A 27,315-nucleotide genomic window follows, 5' to 3' on the forward strand; every position below is an offset into this window, starting at 1 on the left:
GCAACCTAAGTTGTCCATCGACAGATGAATGGATAAAGAAGATGTGGCACATATATACAATGGAATATTACTCAGCCATAAAAAGAAACAAAATTGAGTTATTTGTAGTGAGGTGGATGGACCTAGAGACTGTCATACAGAGTGAAGTAAGTCAGAAAGAGAAAAACAAATACCATATGCTAACACATTTATATGGAATCTAAAAAAAAATATGGTTCTGAAGAACTTAGGGGCAGGACAGGAATAAAGACGCAAACATAGATAATGGACTTGAGGACATGGGGAGGGGGAAAGGGTAAGCTGGGACGAAGTGAGAGTGGCATGGACATATATACACCACCAAATATAAAATAGATAGCTAGTGGGGAAAGCAGCTGCATAGCACAGGGACATCAGCTCGGTGCTTTGTGTCCACCTAGAGGGCTGGGATAGGGAGGGTGGGAAGGAGACTCAAGGAGGAGGAGATATGGGGATAAATGTATATGTATAGCTGATTCACTTTGTTATAAAGGAGAAACTAACACACCTTTGTAAGCAATTATACTCCAATAAAGATGTTAAAAAGAAAAAAACAAACAAACAAAAAAAAGAAACATTCTCACAGATACACCCAGAGTAATGTTTGACCAAATATCTGGCCACCCTGTGGCCCAGTCAAGTTGAGGCATAAAATAAACCATCACACCTTCCATAAAACTCATTTCTTTGAAAAACAATTAGCAGAACAGGAATGTTTTTGAAACCCATATACACTGGCAGAAATATATAATAAAAATTTATTCTAGTGACAAGACCAGTGATATTCTCAGGATGGAAGCTATTCAAAATAGTTAACTTGTTACCAGGTAGATAGTAAATCTCAAGAAATTATGTAATTTTGGAGCTTGGTTTTGGTCTCTTTTTCTTACAGGTTGGACATTTGGCAGTAGCAGTAGCTAGATTAGCCTTAGTTAGTGGGAATCCATGCTGTTGGTCTCTCTCTCTGCCATCATGACCACTCCATCCTCTAAACAGTGTCTCATGAAGGCCTTCATAGTACTATTTGAAGAGATTAACATGCTATCCTGAAAACAATGGATTCATGTGCTGCGCTCTGCAATGTTTAGATAGTCCGAGATCCCTTTGGACTACATTATAGCAGAGGAAAAGGAATTACAGCTCAACAGCAAAATTTGCAAGTGTTTATTACACATTTGAAGTGAGCAAAAACTCTTCCTGATCCTCTTTTCTTACTGAAATAGAAAAGAATGCATATGCCAAAACAATGTCCATATACCAGAACCTGAGGCTCTATCTGTTCTAACAAAGTTACCACATCCATCACGGCAACTTCAATCAGGGCAACTACTGGGTTGACCTTGCAGCGGTCTACAGTCACCTTCCAGGATCCATTTGGTTTTGCAATATCATTGCTAGGTAACTTAACTGGGGATGTGATAAGGACCACCATCCTTGCTTCTGTTAGAAACTCATAGCTGATATAAATCTCCTAAACTCTATATAATACAATTTTTATTTATATATTTTCACTTACTTTCTCATGTCAGGAACAGTTTCAGAGGCTTCCATGTGGCTTTCCCTATTTTGGTAGTTATCTACAACCAAGGACCCAATCTGGAAGTTGTACTAACTTCCAAGTACGTTAATACCAATTAAACATTCAGGGTCCAGGGAAATGACCATCAGGTGGTCTATGTAAGTGATTTATTACCTGTCTCCCATATGCCCCCATACATATAGGAAGGCCACAATAATGTTTCAAAGTATTCGTAGTTCAATATCACAGAAACCCTATAACCTATACCAACAGTGCTAAAAATATTAGTAATCCCCATCTCGCAATTTATAGTCAAGTGAGTAAATGGCCATAATTTTCTTGAGGAAAAATGCAGCAAATCATTGCTCTGTATACATGCTATGGTATTGCAATTGTTCCACTTGGAACCACTGGTTAGTGGGCTCTGATTCTGAACAATGGTCCCCAGTCTGAAACCTATGCAAGGAATTATGACATATTTATTAGGGTGGTTATCCTCAGACGCCCAATCACCAAACCTTGATTTCTTCTGCTGGTTCAAGCTGAGTAGTGACTTTGTCAGACACCAATCTATTTTGCCCCTAGGGAGGTCATATTCTATTAACCATCCTTGTAAGTCCCTGTGTATCTGGTTCCCAGGGCTATTACTCCAACTTTGATAGTGATCACAACATATGTGGTTAAGTACCACCTGGTTACTGACAGTTAACTGCTGCCACCTAGACTCTACTATTTTAAAGTCCATTCATGGACATTGTTTTCAGCTAGATAAATTCTGTAACAGTATTTTCTATCTCCAGCCCTAAAATGAAAAGTAGAGACACTACTGAATTTATTTATTTATTTTCCTGTAAACGGGCCTCTCACTGTTGTGGCCTCTCCCGTTGCGGAGCACAGGCTCTGGACGCACAGGCCCAGCGGCCATGGCTCACAGACCCAGCTGCTCCGCGGCATGTGGGATCCTCCCGGACCGGGGCACGAACCCGCGTCCCCTGCATCGGCAGGCGGACTCTCAACCACTGTGCCACCAGGGAAGCCCCTGAACTTTTTAATGATGCTGCTTCCTGTCTCACCAGGCCATTCATATGGCCTTGATAAATTTTGTGTCCTTGGGCCTTCCCAAGGAACATAACCATCATGCTTATCTTCTGACTGTACATATTACATCCATTCTAGCACGTCTACTTCTCTGAACTTTTTAATTTCTTTATCCATCATCTGACATTGCAGTTCATGCATTTCAATTTTGCTCAGCTTGGCCACTGTGTGTACCATGCCATGTACTGGGAGCCACCTTATTAGTTTGTACAATGTCCTGAGGTTCTTTCCAGGACACTAAATCCTTTATCTCCAAAGAATATTCTCAGGTAAATAAATTCTTCCCTTTCCAATTCTATGTTCTAGTCCCTTTGATAAAGAATCTTCTAATACAGTGCCACTCATACATCCCAGATGGCTACTGATACATGTCAGATAGATTTGCAGCATCTTTAAATTACAGTACTTTGTTTATGAAGCCAAGTGCATCCTCAGTTGCTTGATATTGTGACTTAAAACCTAGGTATAAGCCAAGTGGCCAGGAGGGAAAGTGAGGGCAGATCTTGAGTGGTATATCTGCTGCCTTTCAGGATTATTGAGATGACTGCTCTTAGCAAAAAGGAATGGAACACTTCTGCAGGCTTAGAAGAGTCAGAGGAATCAAAAGAATCAAAATCTTCAGAAGCAATCATCCGCATGTCTAGATTCTGTGTGTTAAAGCTTCAGATTTTCCCAATGGGGGCAATGCCCTTGGTATAACAAATCTGCCAAGTTTAACCTCCTTTGAAGTTAGTCGCACAGACTAATAAATCTCAGGCCTCATGTTTGGCTTTCTCTGCATTCCTGCTGCAAAACGAGGGCTTCTTTGCCTCTACCAAGGAGTCCCTTTGGCTTTCACATCTCATTTTTAATTCATTCTTATTTTCTTTATCATTCTATTATCATTCTGTAGAGAAATTATAGCCCATAAGAGTGTGACAGAGAGGGGACTGGAATTATAGAAATTGAGGAAGGTATTAATGGTCTCCTTGCTCCTGGATGAATTCATGTCCATGTTCATAAGAGTGCACTCTCACTTGTGAATCCCATCATATCACTTCCTTTCCCAAATCTCTTCAGGATAAACCATATATATATATATATATAACAAGACTGTATTATCTATTCCCCACCAAAATAGTAAACTCATTTCCTGTTGCTCCCTTTTGTGGCATTTTAAATTCTCAAAAAATATGTAAATATAGAGAAGATCAATAATTATCAACATATGTCCAATCGTGTTTTGGCTCTGCCCAAAACACGATTACTTTAAGGTTACTTTAGGATTACTTCAGAGTTACTTTAACCCCTGAATAGTATAGATGAAAATCCTAAGCATAACATTTCATCGGGGAAAAAATAGCATAAGGACTAAAAAAATACAAAATACGACAAAAGCTTTTCCAGCTATCCACCCACAAATTTAACAATAAACCCTTAATATTAAAAAATCTAGTCAGTGTATATATCGGCATGATGTATAATTTATTTCCAAAGTTGTTTTATTGAAATCAGAATCCCAACAGGGCTCAGAATATTGATAGCTTGATTATTCTCTTGTCTTTAAATCTATAGGTTGTCCCTCTCTCTTTTTTCCATGACGTTTATTCTTCCTTGTGGGTGGTCATTTGCCTTGTAGAGTTAACAAAATTTTGCATTTTTCTGTGTGTATTCCTGTTTTATTTTTAACATATTTCTCCGATTTTCATGTTTTTCTTTTTTAACAAATTAGTGATTGGGAACTACAGTTTTGATTCAGATTTGATTGGTAAGAGTTCTTCATAGTTGATGTGCTACACTTCTTATTTCTTCACATTAGGGAGCACATAATATCTGGTTGTCTCAAGTTTTATGTTCTTAAAATTAATCACTAGGTTCATTCACTTAAAATCCCCCTCGATGTGTTATGATTCTTAAACACTAATACATTTAGATGTACTGTTTTCTCTATGGTTTTGAGTGCCCACAGCATACTTTACTTATATAGCATTATAAGAATTATTTTAAAGAAATAAAGCAATTAACAAGGATTAATGTGCAAGAATGCTTTTATAGAATGTTTGGGGATAGAAACACATTTAATATCAAGTAATAAAGGCACAGATAAATTATGTGGTACTTGCATAAGATGGAATGTTTTGTAGGTATTAACATGCTTTCAAAAAATATTTAATAACATGGAAAATGTTCTTCATGTAATGCTACATCAAAAAGTGCTGAAGACACAGATTGTTCCTTAAGAAAATACAAAAGCTTATCAAATGTAATTTCAAGAGCAAAGAAATAATATGTAATTTTAACTTCCTAGTGTTTCTGAGCGTCTGTAAATATACTAAATTTTAATTTAGGATAATGGATAATAAGAACCAATATTACTAAATATCAACAAACTGATTTGTAATTATACATGGCTGAATAAAGTTGTTTCTTTTGCCCTTTACTCAGTAATTTGGTGCCAACAACAAAAGTAAAAATTAATGAAAAATATTTTAAGTGCATCTTCAGTAAGAATAAAAAATATTTTTTTACCTCTCAAAAGAAGATTTTGTTAGCATAAGGAAATATGACCAAACTGAGGAAGAACCGTGAGATCGTAAGATTAACAATACAGATCTCAATAACACAAAACAAAGTTCTAAAATTAGGTGACCATCCTTGTGTTTCCTGAATTAAAGTCTGGGAAAAGGAGCAGGTTTCTTCAGGAGAATTAATGACTGCTAAGAAAACACATCGAAACCAAATTGTATGGATAAGGTTTTCTCGTATAGAATTGCTGGCATAGCAACCAAGTGAGGACAACTTGAAATCCCCATAAGAATGACAAATAAATTATGAAGAATCCAGAATATGTGCTATGAAGGTATTTTGAAAAAGTTATAAATCTATAAACAGACATGAAAAAGTCTCTAAATCTTACCATCAAATAGAAAGCAAAATCCAAAACAATACAGAATATTAGTCCAATGTTTATATTTCCATCAATTTGAACAGTTTACATTTAACAAATTTCATGAATTAAACATATAGACAAAACATTCATATTATTTTTATTTTAAATTTTGTTTTGTTGAACACTGGTTTGAGCATTTCATTGTATTTATCACATTTTTTACATTTGCTTTCCTGAATTTCTTCTTCCTGGCATTTATTCAATATAATATTTACCTTTATTTTTTAATGAAATCTCTTGCCCCTATATTGATTATTTTGCATTGCAGAAGTTATTTCTCTATTTTGAGATTTGTTTAAACTTTTTGAAGCTTTTGGTGTTTAACCAAATCATTATGTCTGCTTTTACAGCTCAGAGTTTATTATCTCCTGTATTATTTCAGTAATTTTATGCTCTATATATTTAAGTCCTTATTCCATCTGAATTTTATTTTGATTTGTATTTTAAAATCTATATAAGGAGACCAACCATCTGCTAACTAAAATGTACATATGTATTTTGCATTATCATATCATGATATTTGTGCCCTACAGAAATCTCTGGATAAAGCATACTACTGTAGTTGAGGGGACGGGCAGGGGGACAGCGTGTCCTTAAAGAGAATAACTTACCATCAAGAGAAGAGTAGGTCCTTTGAGAGAAAACAGAAACCTAACAGAAAATGTTAACTTGCTGGACAAGAGAAAACACATTTCAAGTTTCTCCTTAACCACTATTCTACCGAATGCCAAGCACTTGAGTGTATTCACTTTTGACAGTAGGGGATAGAGTGTATTAAATAATTTTGATACTCACTAGCTGATCCCATGAAGATGGGCTGCTGCTTCGGCTGCTTTGGAAAACCATAAATATCTATTTAAAACTCAGTTTGTGAACATCTGTGGTTAAGTTAATCAAATATTTTATCAACGTTTCTTCATGCATTCTCAGTTCCACGAGGTGAAAACGTGCTTCATTTCCCCCCCCCCCCCAGTCCACCATTCACCAGAGGAAAGTTCTCCTTCGTTTGCAGCATTATGTTTTTATCAGATCAAATATTGGGCAATTATCAGCTTCATCTTGACTTGTGTCTTCAGAAATGTTGAAAGGAATCTGAAACTAGTAACTGATAAATAACTATGTCACTTTCTGGATTAAAAAAAATCTTGTAATTTGTAAAAGTGACTGTTTCATGAAGTTACAATTTTCTGTAGATTGGATTTTATTTTCCACCTTCTTTCACTTAACTCTTTTCTCATCACACCTAGTTTCTATTATTTTCTTCTGAATTCTGAGAAAAATTGAGTATGTATGTATGCCGAGTATGTATTTCATTGCATTGATTTTCTAAGGAATATAACTTGCTGCTTACTGCTATCACAATGATTTTAAATTTGATAATTCTGTTTTTAATCAGGAATAATAATTTCTTTATAATCTCTAGAATAATAAAGAGGCAATGATAGCTTTGAATCAGGTCAAAAATGGAGTGGTGGCTAGACTCTGGGTTTCTGGGGTTCTAGGTATGTCCCAACCACATCTGGGGCTTCCCATGTCTAGAGGTGCCTCAAGCAAGGAGGGCTTAGCTCACACTTGGAAGGCCCCTATTTACTTTGTCATGTTCCCCAGGGTGGGAGTCAGCTTGCTGAACGCCTTCCTGTTTGCACCAGAGAAAACATAAGAACCCAAGTTTTTGTCTATCCCCATCTCTGCGTCAGGTCCAAGCCCTTTTCCTAGAGATATGGTAACCATTCTTTATTCTATAACCCTCATTTGAAGCCACTTCTGACCTGCAATGAAGATGAATAAAGAAAACCTGGACCATTGTTCTACATCATGGACCACAGCTCAGATTTGGACTATTCTTGCACATGGACCAGTAAAATGTATAGGACCTTAAGCCCATGTTCGTTATTTGTATCAAATGATGACCAGTAGACTGATTTTGCATCACTTTTCTTGTAGCAGGAGATGAATTAAATAAATAACTTAGGTAAAAAAAGAAAAGGAGAGAAAAAAAGGTAAAGTTAAGAGGAAGACCATGTATCACTCCCTCTTTTCTTGTTGCCCTAGATTCCATCCTTCCAAGCAAGGAATCATAACATTTATATATATATATATATATATATATATATATACATATACACACACACACACACACACACACATATATATAACATATACATGCACATATATATACACACGTTATTTATGTTTTGTGCAAATAAACTTTCTGCACACTACATAAAATACAAAAATCGATCAGTTACAATTAAAGTTCCCACTACTCAGCACTGTGCAAAGAGAAAATTGGAAATATCAGTTCGAGATTAGTTCTCACTTTGATGCAATGGTCTCAGCAGAGGTGGATCTAGAGGAAGTGTAAGGTGGCAGGTCTTCTATGATGAATGGCTTATTAGAGGAGAGTATGAATTGGTAATAAAAAACATGGGATTTCAGTTCACAAGATTGATATAATTTGTGAGGTGAAAACAGCTAAGAATTTTTCAAAAATAATGACAGACACCAAACCATAGATCAAGGACTCAGAGGAGTCCAAGTGGGATAAATAATAAAAAAACTTTCACCTGGCATGTTGTGTTCAAACTACAGAAAATCAAAGAAAAAATCTGGAAACACACACACAGAAAAACAACACCTTACCTATGAAGAAAGAAGTATAAGATTTATAGCAGACTTCTTGTCATCAACAATGCAAGCAAAAAGAGAGTGGAGAGAAATATTTAAAATGTTGAAATAAAGGAATCACCAAGCTAGAATTCTGTATTAAGGAAAATTGTTCCTCAAAAATGAAGGAGAAATAAACACTTTCTCAAATGAACAAAAATGAGGAATTTTTCACCAGTAGATCTGCCTTTCAAAAAATGTTTAAAGAAGTTTAATTTTTTTAAAGTTTAGAGAAAGAAAATGATGCAGGTTAGAAACTGAGATCTATGTAAAGAAATGAAGGGCATTAGAGAGGGAACACATAAAGGTAAAATAAACCCTTTTACTTTTCTTTTTCTTACTTGATTTAATATAAGTGTTCAAACTAACAACAGCAACAATATATTGGATGAGTATAGCTTATTGATAAGTGAAATGAGTGACATCAATGTTAGAAGGGATGAATACGAAATATTTTAAGGTACCTACACACTCATAAAATAATATAGACCTATTTAGAAGTGGACTTGTGAATACATGTTGTAAATACATGTTGCCATCCTTAGGGCAACCACTAAAATCATTTTTTAAAAAGAAGTATAACTGATTTGTTAAGAAATGAGAGAAAACAGAATCATATAAAATGCCTAATTAAACCAGATAAGGCAGAAAAGGGTAGAATATTAAAAAATAAGAAGTGCAATGAATAGAGAACAGTACAGAAAGGGGAGAGATTAATCCAACTATACTCATAATCACTTTAAATGTGAATGGATTAAATGCAACTATAAAAATTAAAAACAGAAAATGACAGAAGGGATAAAAAAAACAACTGACTATATGTTGTCTGCAAGAAACCCACTTTAAAAAGAAAGACATAGATTATAAGTAAAGTGATGAAGAAAACTATACCACACTAACACTAATGAAGGGAAAGCTGGAGTAGCTATATTAATGTCAGGCAAAGCAGACTTCAAACAAGGAAAATTATCAGGGATAGAGAGAGCATTACATAACGAAAAGGGGGTCAATTTTCTAAGAAGACTTAATCCTTAATGTGTATGTGCATAACAGCAAAGTACCAAAATAAGTGAGGCAAAAACAGATAGAATGGCAAGATGAAATAAACAGCTCTATTATTATAGTTGGAGACCTCAACAGACCTCTATCAGTAATTGACAGATTCTGCTTACAGAAAATCAGTGAGCATACAGTTGAACTGAACCACCATCAATATCAACTGTATCTCATTGACATTTATAAAGTACTTATCCAACAGCAGAAGATTACAGTCATCCCTTGGTACCTGAGGGGGATTGGTCCCAGGAGCCCCTGCATATACCAAAATCTGCTGATGCTCAAGTCCCTCATATAAAATGTAGTAGTAAAATGAATGGAAATTTCAATCCAAGTTGATTGAATCCACAGACGCGAAACCCAAGAATTTGAAGGGCTAATTAAAACCACAATAAATACATTAAACGTAAGATTTAATTTAGCTAAATAGACAATTATTATTTATTTATGACATACCCAATTTAACAGGACATAGAAAGTCTGAAGTATGAGTGACAAAGAATCTAAGGGGAGAATACTGATCAAAAAGAAATGGATTTAGTTATAATAATATTAGAAAAAGAAGTCAAAAATACTATCAGGGATTAAAAGATATTTACTATGATAAAATGTATGAATCATTAAGACCTAGTAACTCCAGCTTCTCAAGCTTCTATAAATATAGCAACTCAGTCTTCACAAGGGAAAATTGAAAATCCACAAACTGGGAAATGTTCTCACACTTCTTTCACTTAATGCTATGTCAAAAAATATTTATAGATATAGATAGGTAGATGACAGATAGATGAATGAATGGATGTGTGTGTGTGTGTGCACATGCATATGTGTATCTTATAAGAGTCTTGAATCAGCAACTGAATTATTGAATCTGACACTGACCTGGGGTAACATTCAGACACTTCAAAAACATCTAGATAAGTGGTCTGAGGTATCAATACCATCTATTAAACAGAAATGATACCCTCTCAAGTTGTTAGCATGAGAGATATGGAGGTCAGGTGATAAGCTGAGTTCTGACCCAAGCCCAACTCACAGTGTGCTCACTGGTTCATAATGAAATTTGTGGATATTTATCCCGTTCCTGATATATAAGTGGAAAAAACACAGTTAGTGATAGAACACCCCTTGTCTTGCTTTTCAAATTTGTGTAGGAAAGCCAAATGAAACTGAACTGAACTTGTCTCCCATTCCAACAAGCTTGAAATCAACAGCAATACTGCATTTCTGGAATTATTGAAGAGATGTGTATTACTGTCAAAGATATGACAAATGTAGTAGTTGTGATTCCTAGATATCCCCATTTAATTTGCTTACATGGCTTTAGCACAACAGTGATGGATCGTGGCACATAAACATGGACTCCTGTATATTTAACAGGTGGTAGCCTGATTTTGAATTGAAACTGCTATGTCTACATATGATACCCTGACTAAAAAAGCTTATCATAGACATTACCATTGGAGATTTAGGTGTGCATCTATTGGTTTGGAAAATAATAAATAAGTAAATTTTCAATCTCCATTAAGTGTGTGTGTGTCTATGTGTGTGTGTTTATATGGTAAGGACCAAGGACGATAGTTCCACCTTCACGGTTTTATATAAGTATTATATCAACTCTCTTGCTTTCTACATAATACTGTATATAGGGCATTTATGATCTCAATAATCCATAGAAGATACCAGTAATTTGCTATATTGATTACATCAGAGTGCTCATTTAACCCCTTTGGGCCCCCACGGGAGTGGAGGAAGACTGGACAGAGAGGGAGAAGGGGCCATTGAAGGTACAGTATTTACTATGGGATTTAACTCCTCAAAGGCCTCCCAGTAGCTTCAGATCTGCTCAAGAATCCTTCATGTCCTGCTGGTTTGCAGCGAGTGGCTCACAGCTTCAAGGCCTCCTCTGCCAGATGGAGAACTATTTCAAACATCCTGCCTCTATTTTGTACTGTAGCAATGCAGACAGGAGACCTGACCCCATTTTCAGGTTCTAAAGAGAAATTCTAAGTACCTGAAAGACTGAGGAACATGGTGGCTTTTATTTAAGATGTGGAGATAGAGAGCACATACCTGGACTTGGGCCTGCAGCAGCACCAAATTGCACCAAGAGTTCCCTTTATTTTCTCTCGCATCTCTGTTTCTCCTTTTCTCTCTGCTGGATTAGCCACGGGGACTCCAAGTTCTTCATTGTGTGGTCCTGGTACCCAGATTCTCCTGGGAATTATAAAGCTATTCACCTTCTACATCGAGCACTTCTTATTTTTTCCCCAGCAACATAAGTCATCCTTAAGAGGGGTCAGGGTGCTAGCTCTTAAATATATTTTAGTCATCCCTTTGTACATTAAATTCTCTTTCTTGGAGACTGCTCCTGACATGGTGTTCACCGTGCTCTCAGCTGGCCTCCTGAAGTTCTGCCCTGCCTTCCCCACCAGGTACAGTTCAGGAGCTGCCTACCTCAGGGTGATAGGTTATCTTCTAGTTGCTTTATTCCTTTCCGTTTTACATTTAGAGAGTATAATTGGAATACATAAACTTCTCTGTGACCACAGCTTTATTTGCAACCCACAGGTTTTGTTATGGCATATTTTCATTATCATTCAATTAATAAAATTCTAATTCCCATTGCGACTTTATCTTTGACCTACATAATGATCAGAAGTATGTTTTTAATATCCAACTATTTGGTAAAATATTGGTTATACAGGTTTAAATTTCTTGCTTATTCAGAGCCTTGTTTTATAACCAGAATATAGTCAATTTTATAAATGTGCCATGTGCACCTAAAAATTTCTGCATAATATATATATTCCATCATTGTCGGTGCAGTGTTTTATGTAAATTTAGGCCAAAGTTTTTAATGATGGTATTCAGATCTTCTATAATCTGCTGATTTGTTGTTGTGGTTCTATGTTACTGATCTAGGTAATTTAGATTTTTCTACTTCTACTTAGATTTTTGGAATTTCCCTTCATATATTGCATTGAAGTTTAGACTTATAATATATTCCTTGTAAAGTAACAGTGGGTTTTATTATCCTGCCTTATCGCCAGTGATACTTTTTGCTTTCAAATCTATGTTAACATTAAAAAATCTTCTGCAATTTTACTTATTGTTGTTATGACATAATTTCTGAATCCTTTCATTTTCAATCTGACTCTTGTCTCTTGTAGGTGGCATAGAATTAGGTTTTTGGTTTGTTTCAATAATCCTTGTCCTTTAATTTCAGTATTTACAGTTAATGTATTTTCTTATAGACCGTTTACTCCTTGCTTACTATTTGTCCCACCTTGTTATGTTCCTTTAGCTCTTCTTTCTTCCTTTGAGATTTCTTCAAATTCCATTTTCCCTTGTATTAGCTTGTTATTTTTACATAAGTAGCAGTTACACATGTACCATGACTTATTAGCTCTTTTACTTCTTCTCAAGCAATGCTGAGATCTTAAATTTCTTTTACTACTTTTTCCTCTTCCTTTTGTTGTAATGCATTCTAATGTTTGATATATTTTATTATTACTCTTTTTTGCTGTTAGATTTTATTTAGGTTTATCCACTTATTTATCCTTTCTGTTATACATAATTCTTTATAAAGTCCTTATTTTCATCTGTGATAATCTTCCTTCTGCCTGCAGGTCTCCCTTTAGAATTTAATTCAGTCAGTTCTGATGAGAACATATTTTCTAAATTTTGTTTGTCTGCAAATTTCCTTATTTCATCTTTCCTTCCAAACAACATTTTCTCTGCCTCTAGAATTCCCAATGCGCAGTTCTTTTCTTTAGCACTTAAAAATGTTATTCCATTATTTTCTAGTATCCAGTCAGTTTCGCTGAGAAGTAAGCTGTAATCTCAATCCTACTGTTCCTTTGAGAGTAATCTCTCTCTTTTTCCTCGGGCTGCTTTTAAGATGTCATGTTTTTCTTTGCTGTTCATGAATTGTACTGTGGTGATCTTAGGTGTGGTTTTCTTTGTTCTTGTTGCTTTTTTTTAGTGCTTATTGAATTTAAGGCTCCATATATTCTTTTTAGTTTTAGAGAACTCTCAGCTGTTAATATTGTTTTCATCCCAATCGCTCTCTCCTTTTTTCTTTGGACTCCAGTTTACACATATGATAAAAATGTTTATTGTGGCCCATATGTCTCAAATGCGCTTTTGTGTACTTTTTATTCTTTTCGTTTCCCATGCTTTAGTCTTAATATTGTTACTACTCTATCTTCCAGTTCACTTACCTCTGTTTACCTGTGTCCAATCCACTACTGAGTTTTAAATTTCGTATAATTTTAAATTCTATCAGTTCAACTTCAATCAGTTTATAGTTTCTAGTTGTCAAGTTAAATTCTTCACCTTGTCATCTATTTTCTTGAACTTGATAATATTTACCAAAATATGTATGAACTTGAACGTTTAGGTCATCTATGATTCTGATTCTTTTTTGTTTTTTATTCTAATTCTCCTTTTCTTGGTATTCTTGGTGGTTCTTCAGTGAATGCCAGACTTGGGATATGACAAGTTGTAGAGAATCTGAATGACATTACAGTTGTCCTTTGAACAACCTGGGTTTGAACTGCACAGATCCACTTATGCATGGATTTTTTTTCAATAAGTCATACAGTACTACACGATCTGTGGTTGGTTGAATCCTCAGATTCAGAACCACAGATAAGAAGGGTCGACCATAAAGTTATATGGGGATTTTTGACTGCACAGGGAGTCAGCGTCTCTAACCCCTACATTGTTCCAGGGTCAACTGTATTTTCTTGAGGAGAGAATTTCCTATTCTTAGGTAGGGAGCAGAGGGGAAGATCACCTCAGTCACTGGACCAACTTCATACTCATTTTCCTTCTTTATGAGGTTCAATGTAGATGTTGCATTAACCTTCCTAACACATAGACACACAGACACACACAGACACACACACACACACACACACACACACACACACACATATGTAGAGACTTCCAATGTCCTAATTCATATCATTAGTTTTCCATTGGGCCACAAATCTTTCATAGGTTCTGAACCCCAATTTTGTCTCTTCAGCATTATGAGCCAACTAAGTCTTTGCTTTGACTTCAGTTAGCTTTTGTTTGACTTCTTAGCATCTTGTCTTATCTACCTATTATACATGGAAAATACTGCAAGGAAACACTGTTGCTGAATCCAGCTCCGTTCTCTGAATCTTTACTCTCTCTGTGATTTTGGTCCTTAAAATTCTAGCTGCCTTGTTATTTCTCAATTCCAACTCTGGTTTCCTTAGTCCTATGACACTGTCCTAAGATCTACTGGCTTTTCTACCTCTTAGGAGTCACATTTGGTTTCTCAGACTTTTGCTCTTCATCAGTAGTTTCTAAATGACTGGGCTAGAAACGCATGTGCAGAATATTGTTCTCACTTCAGTGAGTTTCTTTCTCTATTTTACTTTTCTAGGTCATGGCTACCTCAGTAGCTTTCTAACACTCACAGTCAAATGTTTCATATGATTTATCTGGCCTTTCTAGTTCTGGGGTAAACATTTTCATACCTTCCAATCCAATTTAAGTAATGTATTGTTTTTACAGTGCATTAGTGGAAATTAAATGGTAAATTCAGTCAGTCATTTCATACATCAAAAAGGAAAATCAGTCAACACAACTGTCTGACTGAAATGAATGAAGAAAACAATTCAAGGTAAACAACTGTCCCAGTAGACTTGTATAAATACAGTAGTGGTGTCATGTGCAGAATTAATCTTTCCTCACCCTTAACTGCAGAACACTCTGCCAGCCAATTCAGTCACTCAAATGATACTGAATTATAATATTCCAGTTTCATTTACTCTCAGTTACTGGTGACTGCCCTTCCTTCTCCTTCATCTGTCCATCAGTGGAGAATGTCAGAGCAGGAGAATAGTAATATTGGCATATTGTAATGCACTGTCTTGAATTCTACAGCTTCAAAATTCTTAGGCTAACCCAATGATCTTAAAGAGCCTGGTGCAGAAAGGATATGTGAATTAAATCCCAGACCACTGGCTGACCCTTCCAGCACTAACATCCCTTATTCCTGGTTCTAATATATCACAGAATACTCAAGAGGAAAGTTTTGAGTGGTCAGCAGAAATATGGCTCCAAAGCAGGCACATGGAAAAGAAATGTTGTCATCTGTGAACCACTTTAAAGTTGACTTGTCTTTTACTCATAAACCAGATTCAGTGTGAATTCTGTTCTGCTATATGTTAGAGAATCTGTTGGAGGAGTGTGGGCAATTCTTTTGAATTTTTTACTATCTAACTTTTTGGTTTTTTAACATCTTTATTGGAGTATAATTGCTTTACAGTGCTGTGTTAGTTTCTGCTTATAACAAAGTGAATCAGCTATACATATACATATATCCCCATATCTCTTCCCTCTTGCGTCTCCCCCCCTCCCACCCTCCCTACCCCACCCCTCTAGGTGGTCACAGAGCATGGAGCTGATCTCCCTGTGCTATGTGGCTGCTTCCCACTAGTATCTATTTTACATTTGGTAGTGTATATATGTCCAAGCCACTCTGTCACTTCATCCCAGCTTACCCTTCCCCCTCCCCGTGTCCTCAAGTCCATTCTCTATGTCTGCGTCTTTATTCCTGTCCTGCCCCTAGGTTCTTCAGAATAATTTTTTTTTTTTTAGATTCCATATATCTGCGATAGCGTACGGTATTTGTTTTTCTCTTTCTGACTTATTTCACTCTGTATGACAGTCTCTAGGCCCATCCACCTCACTGCAAATAACTCAATTTCATTTCTTTTTATGGCTGAGTAATATTCCATTGTATATATGTGCCACATCTTCTCCATCATTCATCTGTCGATGGACACTTAGGTTGCTTCCATGTCCTGGCGATTGTAAATAGTGCTGCAGTGAACATGGTGGTACATGTCTCTTTTCGAATTATGGTTTTTTTAGGGTATATGCCCAGTAGTGGGATTGCTGGGTCGTATGGTAGTTTTATTTTTAGTTTTTTAGGGAACCTCCATACTGTACTCCATAGTGGCTGTATCAATGTACATTCCCACCAACAGTGCAAGAGGGTTCCCTTTTCTCCACACCCTCTCCAGCACTTATTGTTTGTAGATTTTTTTAATGATGGCCATTCTGACTGGTCACACAAAAAACTTTGGCATGGTGTTCATCATCTAGCTAATCCTAACATGCAGACATTTATGAGAGTAAAGTCAGGTGTTTGCCAGAGTGGGTGGCATATTTGGGCAACTGGGTCAAATCAAGAAGGGCAAATGTAGGCTGCCAGAGTAAATAAGGAGAGGAAAAACAAAAAGAGCGAGACATATCATTCATCAGTGATTTCCCCCCCAATATTCTTAGCCTCCACCTATCTCCATCTTACTGGTAACACAGGAAATAGACTGAAGAATCAGGTAAAAGATCTCTACAGAAACTGAGGTAATATAGAAAATAAAAAAATAAAACATAAAATTGTAAATTTTCTTCCTAGGGATAATTGAGATGATACTTCAATAATAACATAAGATCAGGTGAAGTCTAAAGAAATTTTAGAAAACCCGGATAAAGTAAGAAAACATCTCTTCGCCAGCATCCGAATGTTAGAGAGACACCAAGACATGTGGGCCAAGTTCTGGAGAGAAGGGAAACACAGACGCAAGCTTGACATTTGGTGCAGCTTTTCTCCTTGGGGCATTTGCTGATTCAACTCATACAGCCTAGGAGCTGAAAAGCCAAGGAGTTCAAAAGACTCTAACCACAGAAGCCAAACGGCAAGAGCTCAAGCTAAAGGCAACAACTAATGGAATGACAAGCTACACGTATCCTTAGTCTCACAGGGCTGGGGGAATCATTACATTTAAAGCCTAACAAATACAAGGGTAGTTGGGAATAGGGAGAATCTAAACGTTCACATGGTAATCCCAAAGGGCAACACCCGTAGAGGAAGGACAAGACAGAAATAGAGCAACCTTCACACAGAGTGAAAAACGGCTTTGAATGAGCTCAAACTGAGAATGGACTAAGATTTCCAGTCCCTATAGTAACTGTCTGCCATGGGCAAAAGGAAATCTTTTCAAGAGAACGATAACAACATCCTGAATGTGGAGGTATCTTTATAGTTTCCTAAAATAAGTTAAGCCCAATTTTAATATAAAAATAATTGGACATACCAGGAAAAAGACTAAATGATCAAAAGATTAAAAAAAAAGAAAGAAAGAAAGAAAGAAGGAAAAAAGAAAATATAAATAGACACAGGAGGACAAGAGTGAGTAGGCCTTGGTTAAAAAACAAAACAACTATGATTAAACAAAGAAAATAGACGCACGGCAAATAAGCATATGAAAAGATGCTACACATTCCACGTCATCAGGGAATTTTAAATTAGAACAATAATGAGATACCACTACACACCTATTCAAATGTCTAAAATCCAAATACTGAAATACCAAAGTTGTTGACGATGCAGAATAACTGGAACTCTCATTTGTTGCTAGGAGGATACTTGGCAATTTCTTACAAAACTAAACATACTTTTACCATACAGTGATCTAGTAATCATGCTATTTGGTATTTACCCATAGGAACTGAAAAGTTACATCCACATAAAAACCTGTACGTGGATGTTTATAACAGCTTCTTTCATAATTGCCAAAACTTGAAATCAACCAAGATGTTTTTCAATAGGTGAATGGATAAACGAACTATGGTATATCGGTACAAAGGAATAGCGTTCAGCAATAAAGAGAAAAGGCTATGTAGCCATGAAAAGACATGGAAGAAGCTTAAATGCATATTGCTAAGTGAAAAAAAGCCAATCTGCAAAGGCTACATGCATATTATATGATTGCAGCTATATGAAATTTAGGAAAAGGCAAAAGTGTGGAGACAGTCAAAAGATCAGTGGTTGCCAGAGGTTGTGGGGAGGGAGAAAAGGATGGGTGAAGCCCCGAATTTTAAGGGCAGAGAAACTCCTGTGTATGGTTCTGTAATGGTGGATACAGGCTCTTGCACATTTGTCAAAAATCATATAATGTACAAAACAAAGAGTGAAGTCTAAAGTAAACCATGGACATTAGTTAGTAATAATGTGTCAATATTGGTTCATTAACTATAACAAATGTATTACGCTAATGTAAGATATTAATAATAGGGGAAACTGGGTAGAGAGGTAAGGAGGTATGAGAACTCTGTCCTTTCTGCTTAATTTTTCTGTAAACCAGAAACGGCTCCGAAATAGTCTGTTAATTTAAAAAACAAATCTAGACCTGCATACAAAACTTGCACGTAAATCCAACCACAGCAGCATTATTCATAAGAGCCCCAAAGTGGAAATACCCCAAGTGGCCATTTACTGTGAATGGATAGATGAAACATAGTAATATCTACACCATGGAATACTATTCAGCCATAAAAAGAAATCAAGTACTGATGCATGCTACAACATGGATGAACCTTGAAAACATGCTAAGTAATTGTATGATTCCATTTGTATGCAATGTCCAGTCTAGACAAATCTGTAGAGACAAAGTATATTAGTGGCTGCCTAGGGTTTGGAGAAATGGGGGAGTGAGTGACCTATAATAGATTCTGTTTCTTTTGGGGGGTGGATGAAAGTTCTAAAATTGATTGTGGTGGTAGATGCATAACACATTAAATTGTACACTTGAAATAATATGGAAAGTAAATTATATCTCAATGAAACTATTATTTAAAATTATGATTAATGTATTAAAAAAAGGACAACATGTACAATTTAAGCAAAAATTGTCTGTGAAATGCAACCAAAAGAAACTTCTAGAATTGAAAATGCTGAAACTAAGCACTCAGAAGATCGGTTGAACAGTACTTTAGTCAAACAAAAGAAAGGATTACAAATGTCAATTAAAAAATAACTACACTAAAATGTGGAGGGAAAATGACGGAAAACAGAAATGAGTACTTAAGACATATAGAGTATATATAAAACACTGTGTCTAGCCAGCCCCAAGTCACACAGCCTAGGGAGGAGACACACAGCCTACCTGAATCATAAGGACTTCTCCAAAGGAAAAATGAGGTTCTGATGCCAGAAGTGGATGGAATGAATTGCAAAGAAAAAGAACAATGGTAAAGTATAATCTAGATATACATCGGTAAATACATAGGTTCCCTGGGGTTGTGATCTGGTACAAACACTAAAAAAAAAAAGATAAGACTCATAGTAGAGGCTGCTAGATTCTGCTGAGGAAAATGTCCAGGGAGGGAAGAGTTGATTTATTTCATTATTTTTTTAGAGTCCACATATAAGTGACATCATGCACTATTTGTCTTTGTCTTATTTCACTTAGCATAGTGTCCTCCAGTTTTATCCATGTTGACTTAAATGATAGGATTTTCTTCTTTTTTAAGGTTGAATAATATTCCATCGTGTATATATATACCATATTTCCTTTATCCATTAATCTACTATGGACACTTAGGTTGTTTCCATACCTTGGCTCTTGTGAATAATGCTACAATGAACATGGGAGTACAGATATCTCTTCTAATAATGATGATGTTTCCTTTGGATATATACTCAGAAGTGGGAGTGAGGAAGAACTTATGACACAAATCGACCATGTGTAAAAGATGTTGTAGGAATGAAAAAGTCTGAACACCTAGGCAGAGTGTGGAGTATTTGGAAAGGTCATTGTTCAAGGTCATACATAGTTTAAAATTATGACATTTCAGTGAGCCTGTGTGCATGAAGGCTTGCTTATATTTTGGGATTTGAATATAGTGCAAAGAAGTGTTGCTAAATATTCGATCAACATCAAAAACAGGGTGGAAATGTTTTTTCTTTTATTATGAAACTGCAGGAAAGGCAAGCCTAGAATTCTAGGCCCACTAGAATCTTCCCTGATGATAGTGCTAATTTAGGAGAAGAAGAAGGATCCAAGGCCATAGAACAATTTTGAAAGCAAAATAAGACTGCTGAGTCTTCACCCAGTGTATGAGATTAAGTTTTAATGGCATATGATGAAGTGGCCATGACACAGCCGGCAGAGCTCGTTGAGTTGTTGAAAATGGCTCTTGAAGCTACAGGAAATGAACAGTAGACATAGAAAAAGAACAAGGTAAATCCCAAAGAGTGGAAGGACAAAATTAATCAAGAGAAAAGTCAAAAATAGAGAAGAAAAGCAGTAAACTTGACAAATAAAACCAAAAGCTTGTTCTTTAGAAAGACCAATAAAATAAGCAATATTTGGCAAATATGATAGTGATGGGACTAGCTATAAAACAGAGTTTTTTTTTTTTAATTACAAAAGAATACCATGGTAGCTTTATACCAACACATTTGAAAATCTGGACAAAATGGCTGATTATTGATTAGTTATGTGCAGCCATTATTTACTCCTGTTTTGAGTAGAGAATACAAGTAGCTTTATGAAAATAGAAAATATAATCAAAGATATACACCTTAGAAAGACATCAGTTATTTTCCAATGTATTAAAAAATTAGAAGAGTCCTAATACAAAAATCAGATATGGAAAATTTACCCAAAAGTAACTAGAAGCACATTTCTTTTAAGATCTTAAGTTCTACCTCATATTAGCAAATAGATTCCAGCAACGTATTTTTAAAAAGTCATTATGATCAAGAGGGATTTATCACCATAAAGCAGATTTTTTCCCTAATTGGGATTCGGGCAGATGAGCTATGGGACTTTTCAAATCTCCAAAAATAGTGACAAGAATAGTGACAGAAAAATAGGAGGCTGCAAGCAAAAACATTCAGGAAATGAGGAGAAATGAATGAGATTTAATAGATGATTATGACAGCCAGGATAGTACAGTTTGTTGGCACATACTTCATACAAGCTGAGGCTTTGGTTTTTTTGTTGTTGTTTTGTTTTTGTTTTTTTTAATTAGGAGAAATGTCTTAGAAGCAGCACTGTGGGGGGGAAGAGAATGACAATCTAGTCTCTAAGCTCTACAACAGAGAGTTGTCCTTCTCTGAGAAGACAGTAAGGAAAGCTGTGTCATCAGGGGAAGTCAGTTTTTTTTTTTTTTTTTTGCGGTACGCGGGCCTCTCACTGTTGTGGCCTCTCCCGTTGCGGAGCACAGGCTCAGCGGCCATGGCTCACGGGCCCAGCCGCTCCGCGGCATGTGGGATCTTCCCGGACCAGGGCACGAACCCGTGTCCCCTGCATCGGCAGGCGGACTCTCAATCACTGCGCCACCAGGGAAGGCCGGAAATCAGTTTTTTATTCAAGTCAGAAGATAAAGGAAACATTAAAGGAAAATACTGAAGATTGGGAATTTTGGTAATGACAGACTATATATTCTAAAGGATACACATAAACTATTTGGGGAGTGAGGGATTGGAAAGAGACGGGAGATTAGATCAGATCAAGAGATGTAAGACGTTATGGGGGGGGGGACCTTGAAGATGGCGGAAGAGTAAGACGCGGAGATCACCTTCCTCCCACAGATACACCAGAAATACATCTACACGTGGAACAACTCCTACAGAACACCTACTGAACGCTGGCAGAAGACCTCAGACCTCCCAAAAGGCAAGAAACTCCCCCACGTACCTGAGTAGGGCAAAAGAAAAAAAACAAAAATCAGAGACAAAAGAATAGGTACGGCACCTGTACCAGTGGGAGTTTCACACACTAGGAAGCCCCTTCGCGGGCGGAGACTGCGGGGGGCGGAGGGGAGAGCTTCGCAGCCGCGGAGGAGTGCACAGCAACGGGTGCGGAGGGCAAGGCGGGGAGATTCCCGCATAGAGGATCGGTGCTGACCGGCACTCACCAGCCCGAGAGGCTTGTCTGCTCACCCTCCGGGGCGGGCGGGGCTGCGAGCTGAGGCTCTGAGGCTCGGGTTTCGGTTTCCAACGGAGCGCAGGGAGAGGACTGGGGTTGGCGGCTTGAACATAGCCTGAAGGGGTTAGTGCACCACGGCTAGCCGGGAGGGAGTCCGGGAAAAAGTCTGCACCTGCCGAAGAGGCAAGAGACTTTTTCTTCCCTCTTTGTTTCCTGGTGCGTGAGGAGAGGGGTTTAAGAACACTGCTTGAGGGAACTCCGGAGACGGGCGCGAGCCGCGGCTGAAAGCGCGGACCCCAGAGACGGGCGGGAGACGCTAAGGCTGCTGCTGCCGCCGCCGCCACCGAGGGGCCTGTGTGCGAGCACAGGTCACTCTCCACACCCCTCTTCCGTGGAACCTGTGCAGCCCGCCACTGCCAGGTTCCCGGGATCCAGCGACAACTTCCCCGGGAGAACGCACGGCGGGCCTCAGGCTGGTGCAAAGTCACGCCGGCCTTTGCCGCCGCAGGCCCGCCCCGCACTCCGGGCCCCTCCCTCCCCGCCAGCCTGAGTGCGCCAGAGCCCCCGAATCAGCGGCTCTTTTAACCCCGCCCTGTCTGAGCAAAAAACAGACGCCCTCCAGCGACCTACACGAAGTGGCAGGGCCAAATCCAAAGCTGAGCCACTGGGAGCTGTGAGAACAAAGCAGAGAAAGGGAAATCTCTCCCAGCAGCCTCAGAAGCAGCGGATTAAAGCTCCACAATCAACTTGATATACCCTGCATCTGTGGAATACCTGAATAGACAACCAATCATCCCAAATTAAGGAAGTGGACTTTAGGAGCAAGATCTATGATTTTTTTCCCTTTTCCTCTTTTTGTGAATGTATATGTGTATGCTTCTGTGTGAGATCTTGTCTGTATAGTCTTGCTTCCACCATTTGTCCTAGGGTTCTATCCGTCCATGGTTTTTTTTTTAAAATTTTTTCTTAATAATCAATTTTAATTTTAATAACGTTATTATACTTTACCTTCGTTCTTTCTTTTTCTTTCTTTCTTTCCTTCCTTCCTTCCCTCCTTTAGACAACGAATCATCCCAAATTGAGGAGGTGGTCTCTGACAGCAAGATTTATGATTTTTCCCCATTTACCTCTTTTAGTGAGGGTGTATGTGTATGCTTCTGTGTAAGATTTTGTCTGTATAGCTTTGCTTCCAACATTTGTCCTAAGGTTCTATCCGTCCCTTTTTTTTTCCTAAATAAGAATTTTTTAATTCAATAACTTTATTATACTTTATTTTATTTTTACTGTATCTTCTTTCTGTCTTTTTTCCTTCTTTCCCTCCTTCCTTCCTTCCTCCCTCCCTCCCTCCTTTCTTTCCTTCTTTGCTTCTTTCTTTCTTTCTTCCTTCCTTCCTTCCCTCCTTTCCTTCTTTCTTTCCTCACACTTCTACTAATTCCCTCTACTTTTTCTCCCTTTTATTCTGAGCCGTGTGGATGAAAAGCTCTTGGTGCTCCAGCCAGGAGTCAGGGCTCTACCTCTGAGGTAGGAGAGCCAACTTCAGGACACTGGTCAACAAGAGACCTCCCAGCTCCACATAATATCAAACTGCGAAAATCTCCCAGAGACCTCCATCTTAACACCAGCACCCAGCTTCACACTGGACAACCTATGCCAAACAACTAGCAAAACAGGAACACAATCCCACCCATTAGCAGAGAGGCTGCCTAAAATCATAATAAGGCCACAGACACCCCAAAACACAGCACCAGACGTGAACCTGCCCACTAGAGAGACAAGATCCAGCCTCATCCACCACAACACAGGCACTAGTCCCCTCCACCAGGAAACCTACACAACCCACTGAACCAACCTTAGCCATTGGAGACAGACATCAAAAACAGCAGAAACTACGAACCTGCAGCCTGCAAAAAGGAGACCCCAAACAGAGTAAGATACGCAAAATGAGAAGACAGAAAAACACACAGCAGATAAAGGAGCAAGATAAAAATGCACCAGACCTAACAAATGAAGAGGAAATAGCCAGTCTACCTGAAAAAGAATTCAGAATAATGATAGTAAGGATGATCCGAAATCTTGGAGATAGAATGGACAAAATTCAAGAATCAGTTAACAAGGACCTAGAAGAACTAAAGATGAAACAAGCAATGATGAACACCACAATAAATGAAATTAAAAGTATTCTAGATGGGATCAATAGCAGAATAACTGAGGCAGAAGAACGGATAAGTGACCTGGAAGATAAAATAGTGGAAATAACTACTGCAGAGCAGAATAAAGAAAAAAGAATGAAAAGAACTGAGGACAGTCTCAGAGACCTCTGGGACAACATTAAACGCACCAACATTCGAATTATAGGGGTTCCAGAAGAAGAAGAGAAAAAGAAAGGGACTGAGAAAATATTTGAAGAGATTATAGTTGAAAACTTCCCTAATATGGGAAAGGAAATAGTTAATCAAGTCCAGGAAGCACAGAGAATCCCATACAGGATAAATACAAGGAGAAATACACCAAGACACATATTAATCAAACTGTCAAAAATTAAATACAAAGAAAGCATATTAAAAGCAGCAAGGGAAAAACAACAAATAACACATAAGGGAATCCCCATAAGGTTAACAGCTGATCTCTCAGCAGAAACCCTACAAGCCAGAAGGGAGTGGCAGGACATACTGAAAGTGATGAAGGAGAAAAACCTGCAGCCAAGACTACTCTACCCAGCAAGGATCTCATTCAGATTTGATGGAGAAATTAAAACCTTTACAGACAAGCAAAAGCTGAGAGAGTTCAGCACCACCAAACCAGCTTTACAACAAATGCTAAAGGATCTTCTCTAGGCAAGAAACACAAGAGAAGGAAAAGACCTATAATAACAAACCCAAAACAATTTAGAAAATGGGAACAGGAACACACATATCGATAATTACCTTAAATGTAAATGGACTAAATGCTCCCACCAAAAGACACAGATTAGCTGAATGGATACAAAAACAAGACCCTTATATATGCTGTCTACAAGAGACCCACTTCAGACCTAGAGACACATACAGACTGAAAGTAAGGGGATGGAAAAAGATATTCCATGCAAATGGAAACCAAAAGAAAGCTGGAGTAGCAATTCTCATATCAGACAAAATAGACTTTAAAATAAGGACTATTAAAAGAGACAAAGAAGGACACTACATAATGATCAAGGGATCGATCCAAGAAGAAGATATAACAATTGTAAATATTTATGCACCCAACACAGGAGCGCCTCAATACATAAGGCAAATACTGACAGCCATAAAAGGGGAAATCGACAGTAACACATTCATAGTAGGGGACTTAAACACTCCACTTTCACCCATGGACAGATCATCCAAAATGAAAATAAATAAGGAAACACAAGCTTTAAATGATACATTAAACGAGATGGACTTAATTGATATTTATAGGACACTCCATCCAAAAACAACAGAATACACATTTTTCTCAAGTGCTCATGGAATATTCTCCAGGATAGATCATATCTTGGGTCACAAATCAAGCCTTGGTAAATTTAAGAAAATTGAAATTGTATCAAGTATCTTTTCTGACCACAACGCCATGAGACTAGATATCAATTACAGGAAAAGATCTGTAAAAAATACAAACACATGGAGGCTAAACAATACACTACTTAATAATGAAGTGATCACTGAAGAAATCAAAGAGGAAATCAAAAAATACCTAGAAACAAATGACAATGGAGACACAACGACCCAAAACTTGTGGGATGCAGCAAAAGCAGTTCTAAGGGGGAAGTTTATAGCAATACAAGCCCACCTTAAGAAGCAGGAAACATCTAGAATAAACCACCTAACCTTGCACCTCAAGCAATTAGAGAAAGAAGAACAAAAAAACCCCAAAGCTAGCAGAAGGAAAGAAATCATAAAAATCAGATCAGAAATAAATGAAAAAGAAATGAAGGAAACAATAGCAAAGATCAATAAAACTAAAAGCTGGTTCTTTGGGAAGATAAACAATATAGATAAACCACTAGCCAGACTCATCAAGAAAAAAAGGAAGAAGACTCAAATCAATAGAATTAGAAATGAAAAAGGAGAGGTAACAACTGACACTGCAGAAATAAAAGAGATCATGAGAGATTACTACAAGCAACTCTATGCCAATAAAATGGACAATCTGGAAGAAATGGACAAATTCTTAGAAATGCACAACCTGCTAAGACTGAATCAGGAAGAAATAGAAAATATGAACAGACCAATCACAAGCACTGAAATCGAAACTGTGATTAAAAATCTTCCAACAAACAAAAGACAAGGACCAGATGGCTTCACAGGCGAATTCTATCAAACATTTAGAGAAGAGCTAACACCTATCCTTCTCAAACTCTTCCAAAATATAGCAGAGGGAGGAACACTCCCAAACTCCTTCTACGAGGCCACCATCACCTTGATACCAAAACCAGACAAGGATGTCACAAAGAAAGAAAACTACAGGCCAATATCACTGATGAACATAGATGCAAAAATCCTCAACAAAATACTAGCAAACAGAATCCAACAGCACATTAAAACGATCATACACCATGATCAAGTGGGGTTTATTCCAGGAATGCAAGGATTCTTCAATATACGCAAATCTATCAATGTGATAAACCATATTAACAAATTGAAGGAGAAAAACCATATGATCATCTCAATAGATGCAGAGAAAGCTTTTGACAAAATTCAACACCCATTTATGATAAAAACCCTGCAGAAAGTAGGCATAGAGGGAACTTTCCTCAACATAATAAAGGCCATATATGACAAGCCCACAGCAAACATCATCCTCAATGGTGAAAAACTGAAAGCATTTCCACTAAGATCAGGAACAAGACAAGGTTGCCCACTCTCACCTCTCTTATTCAACATAGTTTTGGAAGTTTTAGCCACAGCAATCAGAGAAGAAAAGGAAATAAAAGGAATCCAAATCGGAAAAGAAGAAGTAAAGCTGTCACTGTTTGCAGATGACATGATCCTATACATAGAGAATCCTAAAGATGCTACCAGAAAACTACAAGAGCTAATCAATGAATTTGGTAAAGTGGCAGGATACAAAATTAATGCACAGAAATCTCTGGCATTCCTATATACTAATGATGAAAAATCTGAAAGTGAAATCAAGAAAACACTCCCATTTACCATTGCAACAAAAAGAATAAAATATCTAGGAATAAACCTACCTAAGGAGACAAAAGACCTGTATGCAGAAAATTATAAGACACTGATGAAAGA

General features: G+C 37.4%; 1 protein-coding gene across 9 annotated transcripts in view; it reads right to left on the reverse strand.

The window, feature by feature from the left end:
• Positions 1-27,315, reverse strand: part of LOC307193824 (uncharacterized protein) — a 168,437-nt gene that overhangs the window by 57,394 nt on the left and 83,728 nt on the right. For 2 of the 9 annotated variants that reach the window (XM_079936389.1, XM_079936388.1), the window contains exon 5: positions 11,358-11,501. The exons of 6 other annotated variants lie outside the window; for them this stretch is intronic. In XM_079936389.1, coding sequence (XP_079792515.1) covers positions 11,404-11,501 — 98 coding nt within the window. In that variant the 3' untranslated portion in view covers positions 11,358-11,403. Of the gene's footprint in view, positions 1-10,672; positions 11,502-27,315 lie in introns of those variants that run through there. One more of the 9 variants, XM_079936387.1, reaches the window with a different exon arrangement.

Source organism: Stenella coeruleoalba (assembly GCF_951394435.1).
Source record: "Stenella coeruleoalba genome assembly, chromosome: 11".
Lineage (NCBI taxonomy): Eukaryota > Metazoa > Chordata > Mammalia > Artiodactyla > Delphinidae > Stenella > Stenella coeruleoalba.